Raw genomic sequence first — 20,640 nt, 5'->3', positions numbered from 1 at the left:
TTTTTGTACACTCTCGGTTTAACATATACTACGACTTTCGTTTAGATTGCTAAGGGTAAAAAGTAATTTATCAAAAATTCACTTTTTACATTACGCGGAGCCTTGCCACTTTTGTCGCAAAATTTCAACGAGTCATAACTTCTACGTTATAAGTAAGATTTTAGCGTTCTTTATATGTATGAAATCCTTGTGACATATACTATAATTTGGTTAATATTATTTATTCTAAAGAATCATCTATCAAAAAGTCGTTTTATGATGCTTATTGCTTCTAAATTGACTAGCTCGAATCTGCGGACGTTAAACTATTAAACTATTAGAAGTGTTCATTTGAATGGCTTGCTTTGGGGTTCATGTATGTTGTTCAATGTTTATATTTATTTTTCTTTTTAATAATATGGGAAAATGATAGATGGTTAATTATATGATTTTGATTTATTTTCGGAATATTTTCTAATGACTGCAACAAAGTTGGTTCCAGTTGGCTATGGGATCAAGATGTTTCAGATCATGATGACTATTGTTTATGATTTGATGTCTATTGATACATTTATTGAAGAAAGGCTTTGCGAGGAGCCATTAATGAGTAATAGCTGTGATGTTGTCTTCAACAAGTTTTGTAAGTTCATTGTTTTAAACAAATATTTTTTGAAGTTATATGATTGATTAATTTGCTATGGTTTTGTGATTGTAGAGATCTGAGCTCATGGTTTATGATTTTCTTTGATCTATCAAATGGAAAACCATCTATCGGTTTTATCTTTCCAATTTCGATTTTGTTTAGTGACTATGAATTTATGTTGGAGTACGCATTGATTCTAAGAAAAAATTGAAGGTTTCATGCATCTGTCTTTTTGGTTTAATTGTTTTGGATGCAAATGCGATAAGAAAAACCAAGTTCTATCAAGGTTGGAGATAAAACAATTGATCCGTTGACTTTAAAATTTCTCATAATATGTTTAATATGTTTTAACCTTTTAAATAAACATATATTGCTTTTCTAAACTAATTGACATTGTATATGACAGTTCGCAAAAGTAAAACTGAAAAGCGGAATCCTCAGAAATAAAATAACTAAAATAGTTCTGCCAATTTATCAAAATTACCCATTATTTGAAAATTTATTACAAAATTAACATTTATTTTGTAATAAGTTATAAGCGAAAATGGTGATGAGTCTTGTCGTACATGTTTTTGTGTATCTGGAACTTGATGATATACATAATAATAAATAGTCTTTGTAGTATTTTATTTTGATTTCTACTTATGATGTACATATATGCCCCTTACGAAAACTCTTATGTTCCCAGATAAATGTAAGTTGTTTTTCCTTATTTAGGTGTGTGCTGCACCTTGCATGTTCTAAATCATTTTACCTTTTTGCTTATTTTATAATATTATTGTGTGTTCTCTTGAATTTTGGAAATTTTAGTAGGAGGGACAAAAAGTATTATTTACTTTTTAGTTTTTCGGTTATTACAATTAGCTTTAAAAAACCTCGTCTTAATAATTGACGAACACCTAATTAATCATGTGTTAGTTGATTCAGCTTTGATGTTTAAGTTTGACGTGTTATTAGGTTTTGTTGTTCTAAAGGTTCCAACTTCACCCTTGCACAAGGCTGGATCGCACATGTTCAGGTATAGAATTCATTCTGGTATTGATTTAATCTTTTTATAATCTTAATTATAAGATATCTTATAAAAGTTATACCGCTTTAATATTTTCAATCAACAAACAAACTCTATTTTGTTTTAAAAACACAAATTTGTGTGATTTTCTTATATTTTAATGTCAAAATGTACAATGACAGAATGACTATTTTGTTTTATAAACACAAATTTGTGTGATTTTCTTATATTTCAATGTCAAAATGTACAATGACAAAATGACAATGCAAGATACTAAGGGTGAAATGAATTCTATGCTCTTGCTCAAGATTATTGCATTTAATTATTGTGCATTGAAGTTGTTAAGCCGTCACACGCAATTGGATGGTATGGTTAAAGCCATATGTATATGTTAGGCTAGAAAGAGTGGTAACATGCCGTAGCATGTGCTAAAATATTGTCACGTCATGTTTTTATAGATACGTAATCATAATATGATGATATGGAGTGGTGATGTGGTTAAAATGTAAATATATATATTTTTTTTTAAATCAAATAATTTTTTATTTAAATATTTAAATAAAATAAATTATAAAAAATATACAAATGGTTAAAGCTGGAGTTACAAACATATAAAGCTGAAGTAATCAAATGGGAACCACCTGCCTTACTTTCTTCTTCTATTTCCTCTCGCCAAGCAAATAACGAGCTAAAACTAGTGCAAGCCTTAGCAAACAAATAGAGAGTCATAGCGATTATTTAATGAAGGCTTAGCGAGCGGGAGTGGCGACCCACTCCCTTTAGCCTTATAGAGACATAACTAGAGATCTAATACTTTCTAGACAGCTATAACGACTTATAGAACAACTTTCTATCAACTTAGTTATTGTAGCATTTTCTATTTGGGATGATGGAATTACGAAAGAAAAATTATATATATATATATATATATATATATATATATATATATATATATATATATATATATAACAAAATAATCAAAAATAAAAAATACAATTAAAGATCACAGTGAGTGATTTGATTTGTGGGGGTTTTCTTAAAAGTTTTTTAAGTATTTTTAAGAAACATCTTCCCAACAGACAACGGTACAACAAAAATCATATTAAATAATATCAAAACATCACATCATATCAAAAAGTTAACATAATATATAGTTTTCTATGGGTTGTTCTGTAACCATCCCGTTAATCAATTTTATCATGTAACATCAATTTAATTAACTTTTTATTTTTGATTTGACATCATTTTTTCCTTTTTGTTCTTTTGTTCTTTTTTCTTTTTATTATTATTATTATTATAAATTTCCATAACCATTTAAAATACAGACAACATTTTAAAATTCGGACAACATTATAAAATTCGAATGAATATATAAAATAAAACAAAAGTAAAGTTTGCTTTCAATCCGTATAATGCACCACATAAATGTAATACCGAACAAATTAATATACCCGTGATAAATAAATGCAAACTTTGCTTTTGTTCCATTTTATATAGTCGTTCGAATTTTATTATGTCGTCCGAATTTATAATGTCGTCCAAATTTTAAAATTCCATCCGAATTTTTTACGGTTATCGAAATTTATAATAATAATAATAATAATAACTAGGTGGTGAACCCATGCTATGCATGGGTTAGAGGTGTTACATTTCTTTTTGGAATATTTTTGTTGTTGGGGTGAAATGCCCATAAAATGAAGACAATATATCATCACATATAGTTACTCCTCATTCTACAACTTATGCATATCTTTCTTTTCTTCAACAAAATAACCACGACTTGCCTCTCCCAACCACACCTGCATATCCAGATAATAAATAAAATAAGAAAATATCAACGAAATAAGCAATAGGAAAATACATTGGCATTTCTTGCATTTGTCCTAATCAATGACTAAATGCAAGACGTAGCAATGTACTTTCATTTTACAGTTTAATATGACATGTTAATTTTAAATAGCAATGTACTTTCATTGCTAATGAAAGCAAGTTGCTACATTAGACATTATAGTAATTAAAAAAAACAAAACAAAATTAAGAAATATAAATCAAAGTAAGATGCTATATTAAACAATAAAATGAAAGTATGTTGTTAATTCTAGCATGTAGCCCGATGAAATGTATTTATCTGCTTCGCTAGAATAATAGTGAAAAGATTACTATGTTTGTTTCTATTATGTTTTATCGTGTCTGTATAAATGTAATTTGTTTCACCGTTATTGTCATTATTCTTGTAGGGATGGAATGGTAATTTTTTAAAATAAATGGAAAAGCAATCCAAATAAATGTTTTCAATTACAAAATGAATGTTTATAACTGAACCGTAACATACTAATAAATAAATTTTAGTATGAAATTTAACCTAAAGGACTTACATCTTTGGATACAATCCAAGTTTTATGTTTGTCGTTGTTAAAAGCTTCTTCAACATGTCCCAAAATCCAAATCAAGGTTCAAGCTCTTACCACAATCATATATGATGTCCTCTTGCAAGATTTTGGTTTCTCCGGTCAAAAGATTTACCTCCACCTATTTTTCCTACAAAAACAACATTTTTTTAGTCACCTCGGGGTTAAACCTATAAAAAGAGTATAATATTGTCCATGGAACTTACCGCATTTACTGCAGTGCCGTTGGATACTAATTTTTCCTGTTATTGACCATAATGACAACATGGACGGTTATTTCTTATTAAAGCATTGTACTTTTCAAATTTTATTAATTATAGAAAATTATTATGTTTTTTTTATAGAATGGCATTGTCTATATATCTAAGATGGAAAAAAGATTATAACGCTTTTCATGAAAAATCATCCTCATCAGAGTAAAGAATAAATTACAAAAACATTTGTAGGATGATAGAAATCATTATCTCGTTTAAAGAAACATATTTAACCTGTGTAAACATCAGATGGTGATCGTTTGAGAATATGTTTAATATATGAAATATGTCTTAAAAAAATTAAAGTTTGATGTTATGGTTATAAAAAGTGGTAAATTTTTTTTTATAGATCGGATATGGACAGTTTCAATATAAAAATTATCAGCTTTTGCCACATTCAGCAATATATCAAACATGTATCTCCTACGTGGACGATGACATTGTATAGAAACATGTTAATTTTTGTTATGATGATTAAGTACAACAGTATAATAAGAAATAATTTAAATGTATAAAGATGTAATAAGAAAAATTGAAAATATATAGCTCAAATAAAGAAAAAATTAGAAACTACATTGCTATTTCTTGCATTTTGCCCTTTGCAAAAACATCGTAGTTTGAAAAATCTACAAAACTATAGCAACTTCATTCAAATATTTAAAAAATTTACTGCTATAAAAGACGTAAATACCCTCCAATCACATTATCAAAGATAGCCTACAAAGATGATTATTCTCACCTCTTGCTGACCATCAACAATGCCTCCGTATCTCTTCTCATGCCAAAATCAACAAAATAGATTAGATAAATGGGTGTATAAATTAAGATAATTGTAACATCCCAAAATATCAAGAGTAGAGTTGAAGGGCTAAAAGAGTAAATTGGGAAAGAGCGACTCGGCGAGTCCATGGGTGGACTCGGCGAGTAGAGTCGTGACTTGGTTGCGAGTTAAGTAGCCGACTCGGCGAGTCAGTAAGATGGACTCGGCGAGTAGGCGCTGAATGGAGAAAACCCTAAATCCGGAGGTTGAGCCCTATATAAAGAACATTATGTTTCCTCCCCAGCCTCCTTATCATCCCTTGAGTTCTAGAAACCCTAATTTCGTGGAGAGACCCCATTGTTGAGCAAATTGGAGCTTGGAGAGGTGGTTGTTGAAGAGATCTTGAAGAGGAAGAGGCTTGGATCAAAGGGCTTTGCAAGGATTCGGGTTAATCTTCTCTTGGGCTTCCTTTTTGAGGTATCATTCCATTGTTGAGCTATTATTGTCTAGATTCTTCATTTTGGGGGTGTTAGGAATCATATCTTTTGGGGTTTTGGAGTTTAAAGGTTAGATCTGAGGTTGCTACCTCAGATCTGGAGTGGAGAAGGTTTGGAATGCCTGAAAGTCCCTGTGTTGAGTGTTGAGTGAAGCTATCATGTCCCAAACCCTAGCCCTAATGTGCAAAATGCATAGATCTCTTTGGATTCACGTAAAGTTTGCCACTTTACGTGATGGATGGGTTGTAGGAGGCTAGATCTATGTTTTGGATCAATTGCATGTCCTGGAATGCTTCTATTTGGATTCAGACCGGTAGTACTCAGTGAGTCACATGGGTGGACTCGACGAGTTTCTTGAAGATGAGCTGGGACTCGACGAGTTGGAAGAACAACTCGGCGAGTAGGTTGAAGATAGCCTTAGACTCGACGAGTCTGTTCTTGGACTCGGCGAGTCTTGTCGAAGAGTCCCAATATTTTCTGTTTGAGTCGAGATTCAGCGAGTCAAGGGATGACTCGGTGAGTTGTGGGCGAGTGGACTTAGAGTTTTTGGACTCGACGAGTCTCAGGGTGACTCGGCGAGTTAGGTCGCGGATTGAGGGAAGTTCTGAGTATGGGGACTCGGCGAGTCATCGGGTTGACTCGGCGAGTAGAGTCATTCAGGGGTTGACTTTGACCTTGTTTTTGACCAAGGGTGGACCTGTGGTTTCCAGGGGCATTTTGGTAATTTTTGGTTATTGTTTTGAGTTCAGTGCTTTGTTGTTGTTCAGTGGAGGAGTTCGTGTCGGAGTTTGGAGTAGCGGGATCTTATCCTTTCAGCCGGTAGTTTCGAGGTGAGTTATCCTCACTATATCAACAGGGTCTAAGGCACCAAGGCCGGCCCTTATCGGATTGAGATCCGGGTAGTTGTTGTTATGTTACTGATTTGATATGTTTGCATCCTGAGAGCTAGGATGGTATATGTTAGAGACCTGTTTGATATCGGTATCTTGAGAGATAGGGAGATGCTATGCTAGTAAAATGTTAGGTCGTTATCCTGGTTAGGATGATGATATGTTATGTGATCTGTTTGATCTGCTTGTTGCCTGTGATTTGCTATATGATTGTATGTATATGTGCACATGGTTGTTTGGACTGGAGTTGGGTTGAGGCGGGTCCTGCTTTGTGCTGTAGGCCAAGATACCCAGGGCGGACCGGTTGTTCCGAAGGCCCAGCGAGCGGTCCGGATAGGCTGTAGGCCCCAAGAGGGCGGACCAGACGTGCCGAGGCTCGGAGAGTGGACCAGGCCGACTGAAGGCCCGGTGCGGGCGGACCAGTCATACTGTAGACTCAGAGAGTGGACCAAGTAGATTGAAGACCCGGTGCGGGCGGACCAATCACACTGCAGACTCGATGTATGTGGTTAGATTCAGAGAGTGGACCAGGTGGATTGAAGGCCCGCTGCGGGCGGACCAATCACATTGTAGACTCGAGGTTTATGGCTAGACTCAGAGGGTGGACCAGGTGGACTGTAGGCCGGTGCGGCAGACCAGTCACACAGTAGACCCGAAGTGCATGGTTGTTCTGTGATCGGATATGTTGTGGCATGTTATGCGTGTATGGTATAAGTGGTTGGTATTTTGGGGATATCTCACTAAGCTTTCGGGCTTACAGTTGTGGTTTTATGTTTTTCAGGTTCTTCAGGAGACCATGGCAAGGCGAAGGCGTGATCGTACCGCTCCTCATGATTTTGTAGTAATGTGATTCTGGGAATACTTAAATGTCTTGTATTGAAAACCTTTTTGTAAAGATTTAATGGAATCGAGTTGTTTTTGAAAAATTTAAAATTGGTTGTATTTTTCGGTCGTTACAATAATAAATCATAATTAAGAAATGAAGATAATAATTGGTCTCTCACTTCCAATGATCTTCACTACATGATCTATCACCATCAGCAAACATCCAAACAAAATCACAACATCAACGAGGCACACCGCCACCCGACACGGCGGCTAGTGACGGCAGGAGGCGGCAGCCACCACCCTACGGTGGTGGTTTGAGTTCCATTTCATTATTCCAATTTTTTTACAATTACAATGAACTCACGAAATAACACACACACACACCGGCGGCACATGGCGGCAGCCACCACCCTACGGTGGTGGTTGTGGTGGATTTTCTCGTAAATTCCAACTAAGCAAAACACCCAAACACACCTGTTGCTAACGGAACTACAACCACACCCACCCATGCTTCGTTTTTCAAGCATCCAGCCACCCCTTCTGGTGTCACATGACGGCGATATCAACGAATCTGAGATGGCAACCCACATACACGAGTTCACCATTACGCAAGCACCTACCTCATCCACTTCGGGTGGCAGACGGCAACCGGAGCACAAAGGCAGCCGTGGCTGAGACGTTGCACCAAGGAACTGAGAAGGAGAAAGGTGGCGACGTAGAGTCCGAGAAGGGTAGCACCTAGCCCTAACGTCGTTTTCAACCATTTTGGCGTCGCTTGGAATTCGTCCGGTCGGAATACAAAAGGGAAACAATGGCTGCAACTTCGATACCGACTAGAAAGTGGCGGCGTTGGACAACCCCAACGACGTCGGCGACGTCAATGGCTAAGGAGCGGCGGCATCAGGCTCGTCCACACAACGACGGTTGGGTTTGGCGGTGTCGGAAACGGGAGAGATGGAAATGGCGGTTGAAGCCTCCCAGCGAACAACAGCGGTGATCCACAGCAGCGCCCTCCGACGTAATTGGTTTGGCTCCGGCGGCTGGAAGGGAGCGGGAGGTATAAGGGTGGAAAGGGGGTGACGGCTGCACATGTCTTTAGGGTTAGGGTTTGCTTAAACTTTTATACCCGAGTTCCCTCAAGAGTTTGCCATAATGACAAGATAGGTCCCTCCCATCCAAGTTCCTTTCAATATTAGGCCTTAATTTACCATTTGAACCCCACCGTCTAAAACCCTTTACAAATTAGGTCCAAAGTTTACCAAACAACCCCCAATATCTTAATTATGACATAATCAGCCCTTCCACCTCATTTCCTTTCTAAATTAAATCCAAATAATTACCACGGAGCCCCTGTCTTCATGAATATTTATAAAATGAGTCCCGAACTCACACTTTTAACCCCCGACTTCCAAAAATGTGGCAATTAACTCCTCGAACCCAACACCCTGCATATATAATTATTTATTTTAGGCTACCATTCGTCTATTAATTTATTTATTTGACTAATAAATAAACGAGTGTTACAGTCAGTGGTGTGTATATTTAAGCGAAAACGGGCATTAGTTGTTGGTTGTTCGGTGAAAAAGTGGGTGGCAATGTTGTGGAGGATGAGGTTGTTTGGCCACCAGACAACGGTGTGTCGTCTGTGACTATTGGAGGTTGGTTTGGTGTTGTACAAGGGTGATGACCGATTTTAGGGATGTCATTGGCCGTATCAGCCTCTTCGGCGTTTCACTAGTTTCGTCGCTCATCTTCAAGGTTCGTTGATGTGTGGTTCTTTTTATCAGTTGTCACACACCATATGGAGCAAGATGATGCGACCTCATTCCGGCATTCCTGGTTGAAGGTATCTTATGCTCTGGTATAATCTGCGAGATCATAATATGAAAAAGGCATGCCAGTCGTTCTTCGAGAGGGGGTCCCGGGAAAACAGTGGCTATACTGAGAGTGTATGGTATAGTATGGGAGAAAAGGGCTTACCTCTCCAGGTGGTGGAGGAGACCTTTTATACTGAAGTCTCTTTCAGTCAGTACATGGGACAATGGCGTCAGACCATAAAGGATCGGATGTACTGATTAGCCAATCGTGCTCCTCGTTGTGCCAAAGCTAACGATTGGTTCAGGTGGTAATGCTCTGAGCATAGTCCTTGTCGCTTGGAGCCGTTAATTTTTTCATGAAGCAGAATGTGCCCGTTGCGAAGATCAACTTTTCGCATAGGCGCCCTATGATGGGCGGGCGCCCGCGGGTGCAAGACTTCCTTGGGATGGCTAGGCTGGGAGAAGCTTGGCCTTGCGGCCCGCCTGGTGGCATTTCTTGCGCGTTTGAGACACACATCTTTTCCCGAGCTAGGGGTATGCTATCACATATACTTACATGATTTATGCCATTTTATGAATTTAATCACATATGGTGTTGGTGGTTGTATGTAGCGGGTGGTGATCATATGGTAAAGATAGGTGGTGGTGCATGGTGGATAGTGATGTGGTATAGGTAGGGTGGTGAATGATGGTTACGGGTGGTGGTGGTGGATTGTAGGTGATGGGGATTATGGGTGACAGTTGGTTCTTGGTGGTAGGTGGTGGTTATGGGTGGTGATAGGTAGTGGTAAAGAGTGGGGGGGGGGTGACAAGTGGGATAGTGGATGGTGGTGGTTATTATGGGTCAATGGTGATGGTGTTGATGGGTGGGTGATGACGAGTGGTGGTGATGGGTGGTGGTGATGGGTGGTGGTGGCGTGTGGTGATGGGTGGTAATGACGTGTGTTGATGTTTGGTGGTGGGTGGTGGTAGGTGGTGATGATCTTGGTGGTAGTGGACGTTGAATCTATATGCCCAAGAATCATTATATAGTGACATTGCTAATAATATATGAGCCTATAGGGTCACATATTTATCAAGTTGACACAGTCTGTATATTTATTATTAATAAATGATATCAATTATTGTATTTAATTAGGGAATAATTATTGTTTTGTGAAATTAATAATTATAAGAGAATATAACTAGTTATTATATCATATGATATGATTTAATAAGTCATGTACAAAGTTTTAGACTAGTTGAATCCTTTTGTCTTTTACCTAAAGACAAAGTTTATATTTTATAAACTTTGAGTTATAAAATTTAAACAATTCTTCTACTTTACTAGTTAGACAAGTTGGTCTCCAAAATTATTATTATAATAAGAAAGGTTGCTTGTCAACTTTCTTCTTATGTCATTACTTTATATTATTAAAGTTAGGTCATTACTTTACATTATAATAATGGGTTGCTTTTGCTTTTGCATGAGTATATAAGAGATTGTCTTGCATGAGTTTTTGGCTAGTTTTTCACTAGTTTTCCTTCTCTTCTCTCTCTTATGAATGAAATTAGCTCTTCCTATAGATTTCTCTCTTTTGAAGCAAGTTTGGTGAATTAGAAGTCCTCTTGAGTTGTCTCCTTTAGTGCTTATTTGAGTTAAATACTTAAAAGCTTAAGACACTTAAGAATACAAGAAAGAACTAGCATTCCAAGTGCCTTACCGGTGATGGTGGATACACATAGAGAAATTCTATTCTTGAATTTTTCTTATCTTTATCAACAACATAAAACCAAAGACTTCAAAGGTTGTCATTCTAAAACACTCTTTGTTTTTTTGTTTTTTTGTTTTTTTTTTTTTTTCATTCTAACATCTATAAATGGATCCAAGATGATTTTGTTTATTATAAATAAAAATAAACTTGTTATTTTTTAACGCTTCCGTTGGTTGATTTTTATAAAAAACACACTTATATTTTGTATCAAAACCCATCAGTGGTATCAGATACATCTTTTATATGTTAAAATGATTTTTTATATTTGATAATCTTTAGTTTTTGGAAAACAAACATGATTTTTTTTTGGTAAAGAAATATTTATATTTGTCTTTCTTGGCAACTTCTTGGTTAAAATTGTTTATTTTTATAGATAACCATTTTTCATGCATTTTGGTTATATAAAAGTTATCTTAGAAAAAACAAAGAGTTGTTTTTTTTTATAATATTTGATATGTTGTTGTGTATAAACAAGCCATTTGGACATTTGTGTTGTGTTTGGTTGGTTTTATTTATTCATAAGATGTAATAGATAAATAAGTATTTTTTTTATTTGTTGATTTGTTGTAATAAATTAGTTAAGACTAGTTTTATTTATTTTTAAATGTAACAAGATGAAGAAATGACCACCTTGAAGATGACTTAACCACTTGAGACCATAATCCCAACCATGAGCATCTACTCTTGGTTTTGGGCTTAATTAGAGTCTTAGGCTGTGTTTGGTGCGCCACAGCTAGCTGATAAGCTAGCTTATTTTTTGAGTTTTTTTTATGTTGTCGTGTTTGGTAAGCCAAAAAGTAGCTTATAAGCTAGATTATATACTAGCTTTTTAGAAGTTTTTTTAAAATTTTATAATTTATTTTTGTCTATGTGGAACGATGCATCATCTGCGGAATTAAAATTTTATAATTTATTTTTGTCTTTTTCCCCGTCACGTCATTTTCTCAAAGAGTTTTCTTGTTCCTCAGAACATAAGGCCTTCCACAGACCCCTCTCGGCCGGCGAAAGTCATGGTCATTTTATAATATTGTGTTTTTTTATGGTTAATTGCTTTAAACATTCCTTTCATTTTGGTTATTAGATGAATTTTCTCATACTTATATTGTAATGGGGAAAATGACACACACGCCCTATAAAGTTTCTAGGGTTGACCCTTTTAGTCATTTAAGTTTTTTCGTGGATTTATGAGGGAACCAAGTTGTGGGCAACCTGTCTTTTTAGTCCCCTTTACTTGTTTTAGCCGGTTTAAGGGACATATAGACAAAACTTGGGGCCCACCTCTCTCTCTCTCTCTCTCTCTCAACAAACGATCCTTAAACCCTTAAATCCCCAAATCCATTATGCATCTCATTATAACACATACATTATCAATCACATCCTCTATTCTTCTCAAAATCGATCGACAGTCTCCATATTTTCTTCACAGTCAACCGACACCCACCTGATGTCTCCATCTGAATCAATTATAGGTCTCTCTCCCCTTTCATCTTCTTTGTTCTGAATACAGACATCAGGTCGGCTTTCATCTTCTTTGTTCTGAATACAGACATCGGGTCCTTTAGTTTTCAACACAAACAGGTCAATCCTGACCCAAAGCAACGAGAAGATCGAAGCAAGAAGTGTAGAGCATATAACCACAATAGTCGGGGTCCTATTCTACTTTCCCATGAGACCTTTAAGAAACGGATAAAGATGAACAATCACCCAAAACGCAAAGAACAACTTCCCAAATAGTGGGCCCTACGATTGGTACCCGATCACCCAAAATTGATCGTTCCTCCACCACTCCTCAATGTTGACACCGCTCCACCGGAGCTCGAGGATTCTAGTGGTGAAAATGGAGAGAAAAAGAGAAATGAAGAAGAGACTTGCTAAGGTGCTAATCTCCGGCATGATGAACTTTCTGGTGAGGAGGCAGACGGCAGGGAGGGTGCAGTATGCGAGGAGGGGGAGGGAGGTGAAGGGGTAGACGATGGTGTTGACATAGGATAACCGCTCGAGCCATTTTAGGTTACCGCCTTTGTAGCCATACCAAATCGGGCTGTGCCGACTGAAAAAGATCTCGACTAAGCCCAGGGCCTACCGGAGGACTTGGTTTAGATGACCCGAGAGATTGATTGGAGCTGATCCTTTGAAAGCGGGTCATTTTGGCATACAGTATATCGACCTCCATCCAAGGCAACAACAATGATACTGGGTGGGTGTGGGTTGTGTTGGTAGCCCAAGAGAACACAATGGTGGGTGCTGGCGGCGACTCTTGGTGGTTCCCGGTGGCAGTGGGTGGTCGAGGGTGACAATCCTTCACCCCTCTTGTTCCCCTTCGTTCCTTGGCAGTAATTCAGTGGGAGGGAGGGAAAAGTTAACTTTCACAAAGTCCAAGAGAGAGAGAGAGAGAGAGAGAGTCCAAGAGTGGGGAAAATTCAAAGGCAATATAAGAAAATTGGTCAACAAATGTCAATGTGTCAAAGAAGTAACCGGGTGACTCCTTCATTTTGGCCAAAATGATGTAATCGACCCGACAAACATAACTTCCTTCTCTTATAAGGCCACAAAAATTGTTTAGGGACTAAAAAGATAAACACTATAAAGTTTGTAGGGCATTTATGTCATTTTCCCTGTTGTAATGTATATAGGGAGTTGAAGAGTTTCAGTTCACGAGCAAATACGTAACATATAAACTTTTTGTTGATACTATATTTTATTTACTGTCATGCTAAACATATTTCTTGTCAGTCCACCAAATTTTAGGCTTAATTTAACAACGACATAATCCTAACAGCTTAATACCCTGCACATAGAATTCAAATGAATATTTGTAATAGACGTCAGCAATTACACATGCATTTTTTTTGGTTGTTGTATACGACTCTAATTAACTTATGCGTGATATTTCAGTCAAACATCTTTTGTCCTCTACCAAGCATCCACCTCTCCGATTTTGCAACACCATCTATCTCCCACTGTTTATATCTATATATATGTATACTTGGCTTTAAGACATATTGTACAGATCACTCAATATATAATTCATACATACCCAAAAACAACAACATTCACTCCTACTCACAGAAAAACACAATCATCATCAATGGTTTCTAAACAAGATCTTGTGCATGTGTTTCTCGTCACTTTTCCAGCACAAGGCCATGTGAATCCACTCCTCAGACTCGGCAAGCTCCTAGCTTCAAAGGGCAACCTCCTCGTCACCTTCTCCGCCACCAAATCCATCGGAAAGAAACTCAAAAAAGCCGGCACTGTCGTTTCGGGTGATCCTACTCCGGTAGGCAACGCTGGCGGCATGATCCGGTTTGAGTTCTTCGATGATGGATGCTCCGAAGACAATGATGACGAACGCTATGACCTTGACAACTACTTGCCTAAGCTTGAGGCTTACGGAAAAGCTGCACTCACCGGCATCATCAACCACCATGCAGAAAACGGCCGGCCAGTATCGTGTCTAATCAACAATCCTTTCGTGCCTTGGGTCACTGACTTAGCAGAAGAGCTTAACATTCCTTCTGCTATGCTTTGGGTACAATCTTGTGCTTGCTTTTCATCGTATTATCATTACGAGAATTCATTAGTTCCCTTTCCAAGTGATGAACAACCAGACATCGACGTTCAGTTGCCAAACATGCCGCTCCTCAAGTCAGATGAGATTCCAAGCTTTTTACATCCTTCAACGCCTTACCCGTTCTTGAGAAGAGCCATTTTAGGGCAGTTCAAGAACTTGTCGAAGACATTTTGTGTTTTAATGGAGACTTTTGAAGAACTTGAGGGTGATTTAATCAATTACATGTCTCAAATATGTCGTATTCGATCCGTGGGTCCTTTGTTCAATAACCCATTACTTGAGGCGAGCTCTAGTATCTCCGGTGACCTGATAAAAGCCGACGATTGTCTGGAGTGGCTCGACTCGAAGCCACCTTCATCAGTCGTTTATATCTCCTTCGGAAGCGTTGTGAGCTTGAGCCAAGAACAGGTGACTGAGATGGCTTATGGTGTTTTGAACTCCGGCGTGTCGTTTTTGTGGGTAGTGAGGAAGGGTGCGACTTCCACCGGCGAACCTGGAGAGTTGCCCAAAGGGTTCTTGGAGGAGGCCGGAGAAAGGGGAATGGTGGTCCACTGGAGTCCACAAGCCCAGGTGTTGAGTCACTCGGCGGTGTCTTGTTTTGTAACTCACTGTGGGTGGAACTCCACCATGGAAGCGTTGTCAAGCGGTGTTCCTGTGGTGGCGTTCCCACACTGGGGAGATCAAGTGACGGATGCAAAATATTTGGTTGATGAATGGAAGGTTGGGATTAGGATGTGTAGGGGTGAGGCCGAGAATAGGGTGATTGGTAGGGAGGAGGTGGAGGAGTGCTTAAGAGAGGCTACAAGTGGTGTAAAGGCGACGGAGATGAAGAAGAATGCATTGAAGTGGAAGAAAGCAGCGGGGGAAGCGGTGGCAGAAGGTGGAACATCCGACCGGAATATTCAAGAGTTTGTGGATGAGGTTAGAAAGATAAGTGTGAGATCAGGTTAAGCCAGCCCACGAACGTGGACACAATTAGTTGGAAAAAGTATTTACGTATTTTGAAATTTATTTCCTTGACAATAATAGTTTTTATTCGACATAATAATAATAGTATTCCCTCTTGCGTCGTTGTCTGGCCTTACATTTCCTATGTTGTCAAAACAAGTAGCGTCCCTGTCAAAGCTTTTTTACCAAAACATAGTATTCACCAAAAATATCAATGTATAGTACTTTCTAAAATATTTATCAAAAAGTGGTAAATTACCATAGATCACTACACCTAATGCTTTTTAAAACTACAACCCTTGTGTACAAAACTCAGAAATATTTGGGATGGTTACTCATAAAGGGCCAAAGGGAGAAATTGCACTTAGTTGATTCGGCAAAAAAATTACACGTACTCCAATTCCTTTAATCTCATGTATTGCGTGTGCATATTTTTCTTTAAATAGTTATCAGTATATTTATAATTATATTTTATTTTTTTTCACTTGCTACTTGGGCTTCTGTGTCATGAAGCATATTATACAAAATATAAATTAAGTTTATTGCATAAGTTACAACTCCTAAAACAAAATGTACATGGGAACATCTATACATGTATTGGCTTAAATAATTGGGTTCCGAAAGTAGAGATTTTAAAGGCTACTGGACATTCAAATTCCCACATGACCTAAAGAAGTTGATCATATTGTCATAAAGATCCTCATATCCTCTCGTGCTTAACAAGAAGTCTATATGGCCATAATCCTCCAAAAACAAAACATTTGGTTTTGATTTCAATTCTTTTAATGTATGTTCCACATCAATCACATCCCCCAAAGCATCGTTTCCCCCATGAGCCATCCAAATAGGCAATGATTCTGGGATTTTGCTAAGATCAAATGTTGGTGGTTTCAATTTTCCATATTGTAGCAGATTCTTTATACTTCCATAGTCGTACCTTGAAAATGTGCCTTTGCGTATCACTGGAAATCAAGGAAATTTGATACTATAAAAATGAAATGTCACACGAAAGTGTAAAATGTTGGATGTAATTGTAAAATAATAAAGAATTAGGAAACAGAAACAGACTTTGGAAAAGATGCTTCAAGTTCTTTACAGATGAAGGATGAGGTTCGTATTCAAGATACACATCCACACGGCTGCTGTTAAAACAGCAGTTTTCACCTGCAACATGCAGAGTAAATGAAAGTTTTTTTATTAAAAGAGAAAAAAGAAAATTAGATAAATGATCCTTGAGCTTTCTGATTTTGATCATGTTTAGTTCAAAATTGAAGCGTTTTCAATGTTGGTCCTATTTTTTAAGGTTTCGTATCAAATTTGATCCATGGAATCTTGGAATGACGACCAAATCAGAAAGTCCCAGGGACTAACATTGACAGGAAACCTTAGAATAATGACCAAAATTGAAAAAAAAAATACTGATTTTGGACTAAACATGGTAAAAAACACAAAGCATGGGATTCATTTTTGTACTTCATACTTGACTTACAAAAATGGTCTCTGTGCTTTCTGAATTTTACCGTATTTCGTCAAGAATTGAAACATTTTTCAATTTTGGTCCTTGTTTTAAGGTTTCATAACAATTTTGGCTCCTAGAAGTAGAACCATGGACCAAAATCCATTTGAATCCTTGAAATAAGGACCAAATCCATAGAAAACCATAAAATAAGGACCAAAATTGAAACAGGTTCCAGTTTTAGAGTTTAGACTATACATGGTGAAAACATGAAAGCAAAGAGACCACTTTTGTAACTTACTCTTATATTCTCTTATTTTACAAAATGGCACCTTTACTTTCTCATTTTGACAATGGTCCAGAATTGAAACCTTTTTTCAATTTTCATCCTTAATATAAGGTTTCATATCGATTTTGATCCATGGAACCTTGAAAAATGAACCAAAATCAGAGTCCCAGGGACCAAAACTACATCAGTGAGTCCCAGGGATCAATTTGTAATTTATGCAAAATATCAGCAACATAGGTAAACTAGTTGGCCAATTTAGTAAATTAGAAACCAAATTAGTGAAAGAATAACCTGTAATGGATGCTAACATATCACTGCAATCTAAATGCCCATCACAAGCAGACTCTATCATGTTTGTGAGAATGTCACTGAAAACAAACAGTGTATATATATATATATATATATATATATATATATATATATATATATATATATATATATCATCCTTTTATTGATTTAGACACACAAATATTCAGAAAAAAGAAAATGGAAAATGCAAAAATTATTAACCTCTTCAAGTTCAGTTGATGCATTCCAAGTAACCCAAGTGCCTGTAAGAAAACTTTTATGTATGATTTTTTTTTTTTTTAAATCGAATGAATTTGAATAATAAAAAAGAGACCTCGTCAAGATACATATGAACAAGATTAAGAACGAGTTTAGATGTGATGTGATCCAAATATGAGATAGGAGAAAGAAGAGCAGCAGCCTTAACCATGCTAACAATATCTGGTTGAGTAAAAGCAGCCAATGACATTATTGTTCCCTGAGAGAATGGAATACATAGAGACTATTAGCAATGTAGTTTTATATGACAGAATAAAGTTGAAGTGTAACTAAAACCTGTGAATGTCCCACAACAAAAACTTTGGAGCCAGTTTTGGAATTTATATAACTCAGCATTGTCTCAAGATCATAAAGAGCCATCTCTTCCCAACTCCAATCCCAAAACTCCTAATCAAGGCCAAAACAAAAAAGCAATTAGCATATAGCATTTGAAATTAATGACTAAAAGTGCATACAAATGTAGCATAATCTATGTGTTACCTTGTCTCCATCTGATAAAGATTCATGGCCATGGCTCCATTTTGTTCCACGAACATTTCCAACCCAAACATCAAAACCATGGTCCGCAAGAACAAAACCCAATGATTCATTTGGGGAATCCATAAACCAAGCATCACCACCCTGATTAAAATGTAGTTTATTTTGTAATATAGTTATGATTTAATGTTCATATTCCATAATTATTAAAGTTGTAAATTAAGAATTTAAGGTAAAGTCACCATAAAGAGTCCATGTAGGAGTAAAACTGGAGGTGCGGTTTGTGATCCTAAATTAAGAATGCCTGATGACACACGTTGAAGCCCTAACAAGAAACCATCCTTTGTTTGAGCCTGAAGTTATTCACACATAAGGAAAGTTAGTCTGTTATTTAATTAAAACAGAAATTGATCCAAACATATTATTAGGTCACAAGCATAATCCTTGGAATGCTCTACACAAGTAGTCATGCATCCCCTGCGAAGCAACTCTAGTTCATTTCTTGTATATTCATAATCTTTATTAGATTCCATAAGATATGAGATTTCTCACATTTAGCCTTATTCTTAGTTTCTATTTACGATAGTTACCCTTTACCTATATACATATGTATCCATGTATCATATTGTCAAGAATCATCAATTCAAATTATTGTGTCATTACCCAATCTAAAAGTTTATGTTTCAGTATTAATTTCTTATAAGTAGATACATGTGAAAAATAGTCAGTTTCTAAGATTCAATCAAGCCTCATTGACTATAAACATATTGCATATTTTACCAAATACAGAGATAGCTAGAATCCCCTGCCAGTCATATTTGACTAGATAATGGACTAATTACATTAAGTAACTATCAAATAATACCTAATTTAATGTAAAACAACTCAGTTTTAGCCAATTAAGAAGTGAAACTCACAGTATGAACTATATTCCTGACTTGCATACCCTAAATCGGACATTCTCAATCCAAGCTTCTCTAATGGAGAAAATGAACAAAATACATAACAATCAAGAAAAGGAATTGCTATTACAGACAAAGTATCAAATGACAATAACATCCTTTCTCAGTAACATTTACTCTTGGGACAACAGGTCAGGAGTTCAACATTCTGCAATGGAATATAGGACAAATGAACAAACAGGAAAAGGTGCTGCCATTACACAATCAAACTAATTTAGGTTTTTCCAGTTCTGTCACTGTAGTGTTCTCCGAAAATCTCAATCAGACAAAATTTTGAAGTATTAAATACACTATTCAGTAATCGATATAAAGTTGTATAGAAACGGAAAAGGTGAGAGAGCGAGAGAGATAAGTCACCGTGTGTTCTAAGCAATTATAACCAGAAGGTTCGATGAGATTAAAACACAAGCCACCGTCTACAGACTGACTATGTTCGATGATCGAGTCTCCAGTTAAACACTCAGTGGAAGAGATGCACAGCGATAAGGCGACGACCAACATCAACGCTTGTAAGATGGATGATGCCATATCAATCGATGAATGAATCGGAGGTGGACAAGTCGCAGCAGATTATATGGTTGTTGGATTTACCAACAACTACTTCTTGTGAAGCATTATGAACTCTTCTTCTTCAAGGGATATTTTATTTTTCGCATTAAAATTTGAATAGATAGTTTTGACCTCGAATACCGGTAATTATCTTTCGATAACCACCAAGTGCGCTCGATCTCGGATAAACATTTGACTTATTTCATGGATAATCAATTTTACGATTTTGGTTATTTTATTCGATTTTTGAATTAAAATGATTAAATTTAAGCAAATTGATAGCAAAGTAGTAACGGAAAAATTGTATGTTACACAAGAATAATATTATTTAAATATCTTTAATTTGAGCCGACAAAGGGCTAAGCATATTGTTCATTCTTGTTGGCGGATAACACAACGGATTCTCTCAACAAGCATCTTCGGTCGTCTGGAGCCCGACCAAATAAACAGATGTGAGTTCTTCCTACATTGCATAAGGGTGAATAAGAGTCCAAGTTTCTCCACGTTCTTCCTCGACGAATGTGATTTCGTACGACAACGGGTCACGGGAGAAATTTACATCGGGGGGCTTATTACTATCATAGGTCGAGCTGTCAGCCTAGACTTCCCCTCCCCCGAGTACGTACCTGTCGACAACCCTCCCAACTTCCTACTCGGTCGTGACGCTTTTGCGTGAATGGAGATGCTACAATATCGAGGCGATACACACGTACAGTTGGCTCGACGGTGACAAAAATGTAGTTTACATCCTCCCAAGTTGGATTGATGATTCAATCTTTCCATTCGAACCCAAACTTGGCTTCCCCCAGAGTAGTTGACCCTTGCAGGTGCACTACTCGACTCTGAGGATGAATAGCAAAAGGAAGAGGAAGAAGAAAGGGAAGAGAATAATGATGGGATACCTGAAGCTAAGGACCATTTTGACTTCCATCCACAGATGCAACAACCCTCGTATCAGCAGGACCACTTTCAGGTCCCT

At 37.0% G+C, this 20,640-nt stretch overlaps 2 protein-coding genes across 2 annotated transcripts; one reads left to right on the top strand and one right to left on the bottom strand.

The window, feature by feature from the left end:
- Positions 1–13,825: 13,825 nt before the first annotated feature.
- On the top strand, positions 13,826–15,479 carry LOC145054014 (gallate 1-beta-glucosyltransferase 84A23-like). Its single transcript, XM_079002145.1, has one exon. The coding sequence runs from the start codon at positions 13,928–13,930 to the stop codon at positions 15,362–15,364; it is 1,437 nt and encodes a 478-aa protein (XP_078858271.1). The 5' UTR covers positions 13,826–13,927; the 3' UTR covers positions 15,365–15,479.
- A 399-nt stretch (positions 15,480–15,878) lies between these two features.
- Positions 15,879–19,782, bottom strand: LOC145054015 (triacylglycerol lipase 1-like). The gene is made up of 9 exons (XM_079002146.1): positions 19,470–19,782; positions 18,393–18,503; positions 18,154–18,294; positions 17,950–18,060; positions 17,729–17,872; positions 17,617–17,657; positions 17,398–17,474; positions 16,430–16,525; positions 15,879–16,323 (listed from the first exon to the last, which is right to left on the bottom strand). Exons 1-9 carry the CDS (start codon positions 19,638–19,640, stop codon positions 16,001–16,003), a joined length of 1,215 nt encoding a protein of 404 aa, XP_078858272.1. The 5' UTR covers positions 19,641–19,782; the 3' UTR covers positions 15,879–16,000.
- Between the last annotated feature and the right edge of the window lie 858 nt (positions 19,783–20,640).

This window comes from Lactuca serriola, chromosome 5 (genome assembly GCF_051521515.1).
Source record: "Lactuca serriola cultivar US96UC23 chromosome 5, Lser_US96UC23_V15, whole genome shotgun sequence".
Taxonomy (NCBI): Eukaryota; Viridiplantae; Streptophyta; class Magnoliopsida; order Asterales; family Asteraceae; genus Lactuca; species Lactuca serriola.
Note: the sequence above shows the minus strand (reverse complement) of the source record. Positions and strands in the feature narration are given on the sequence as shown.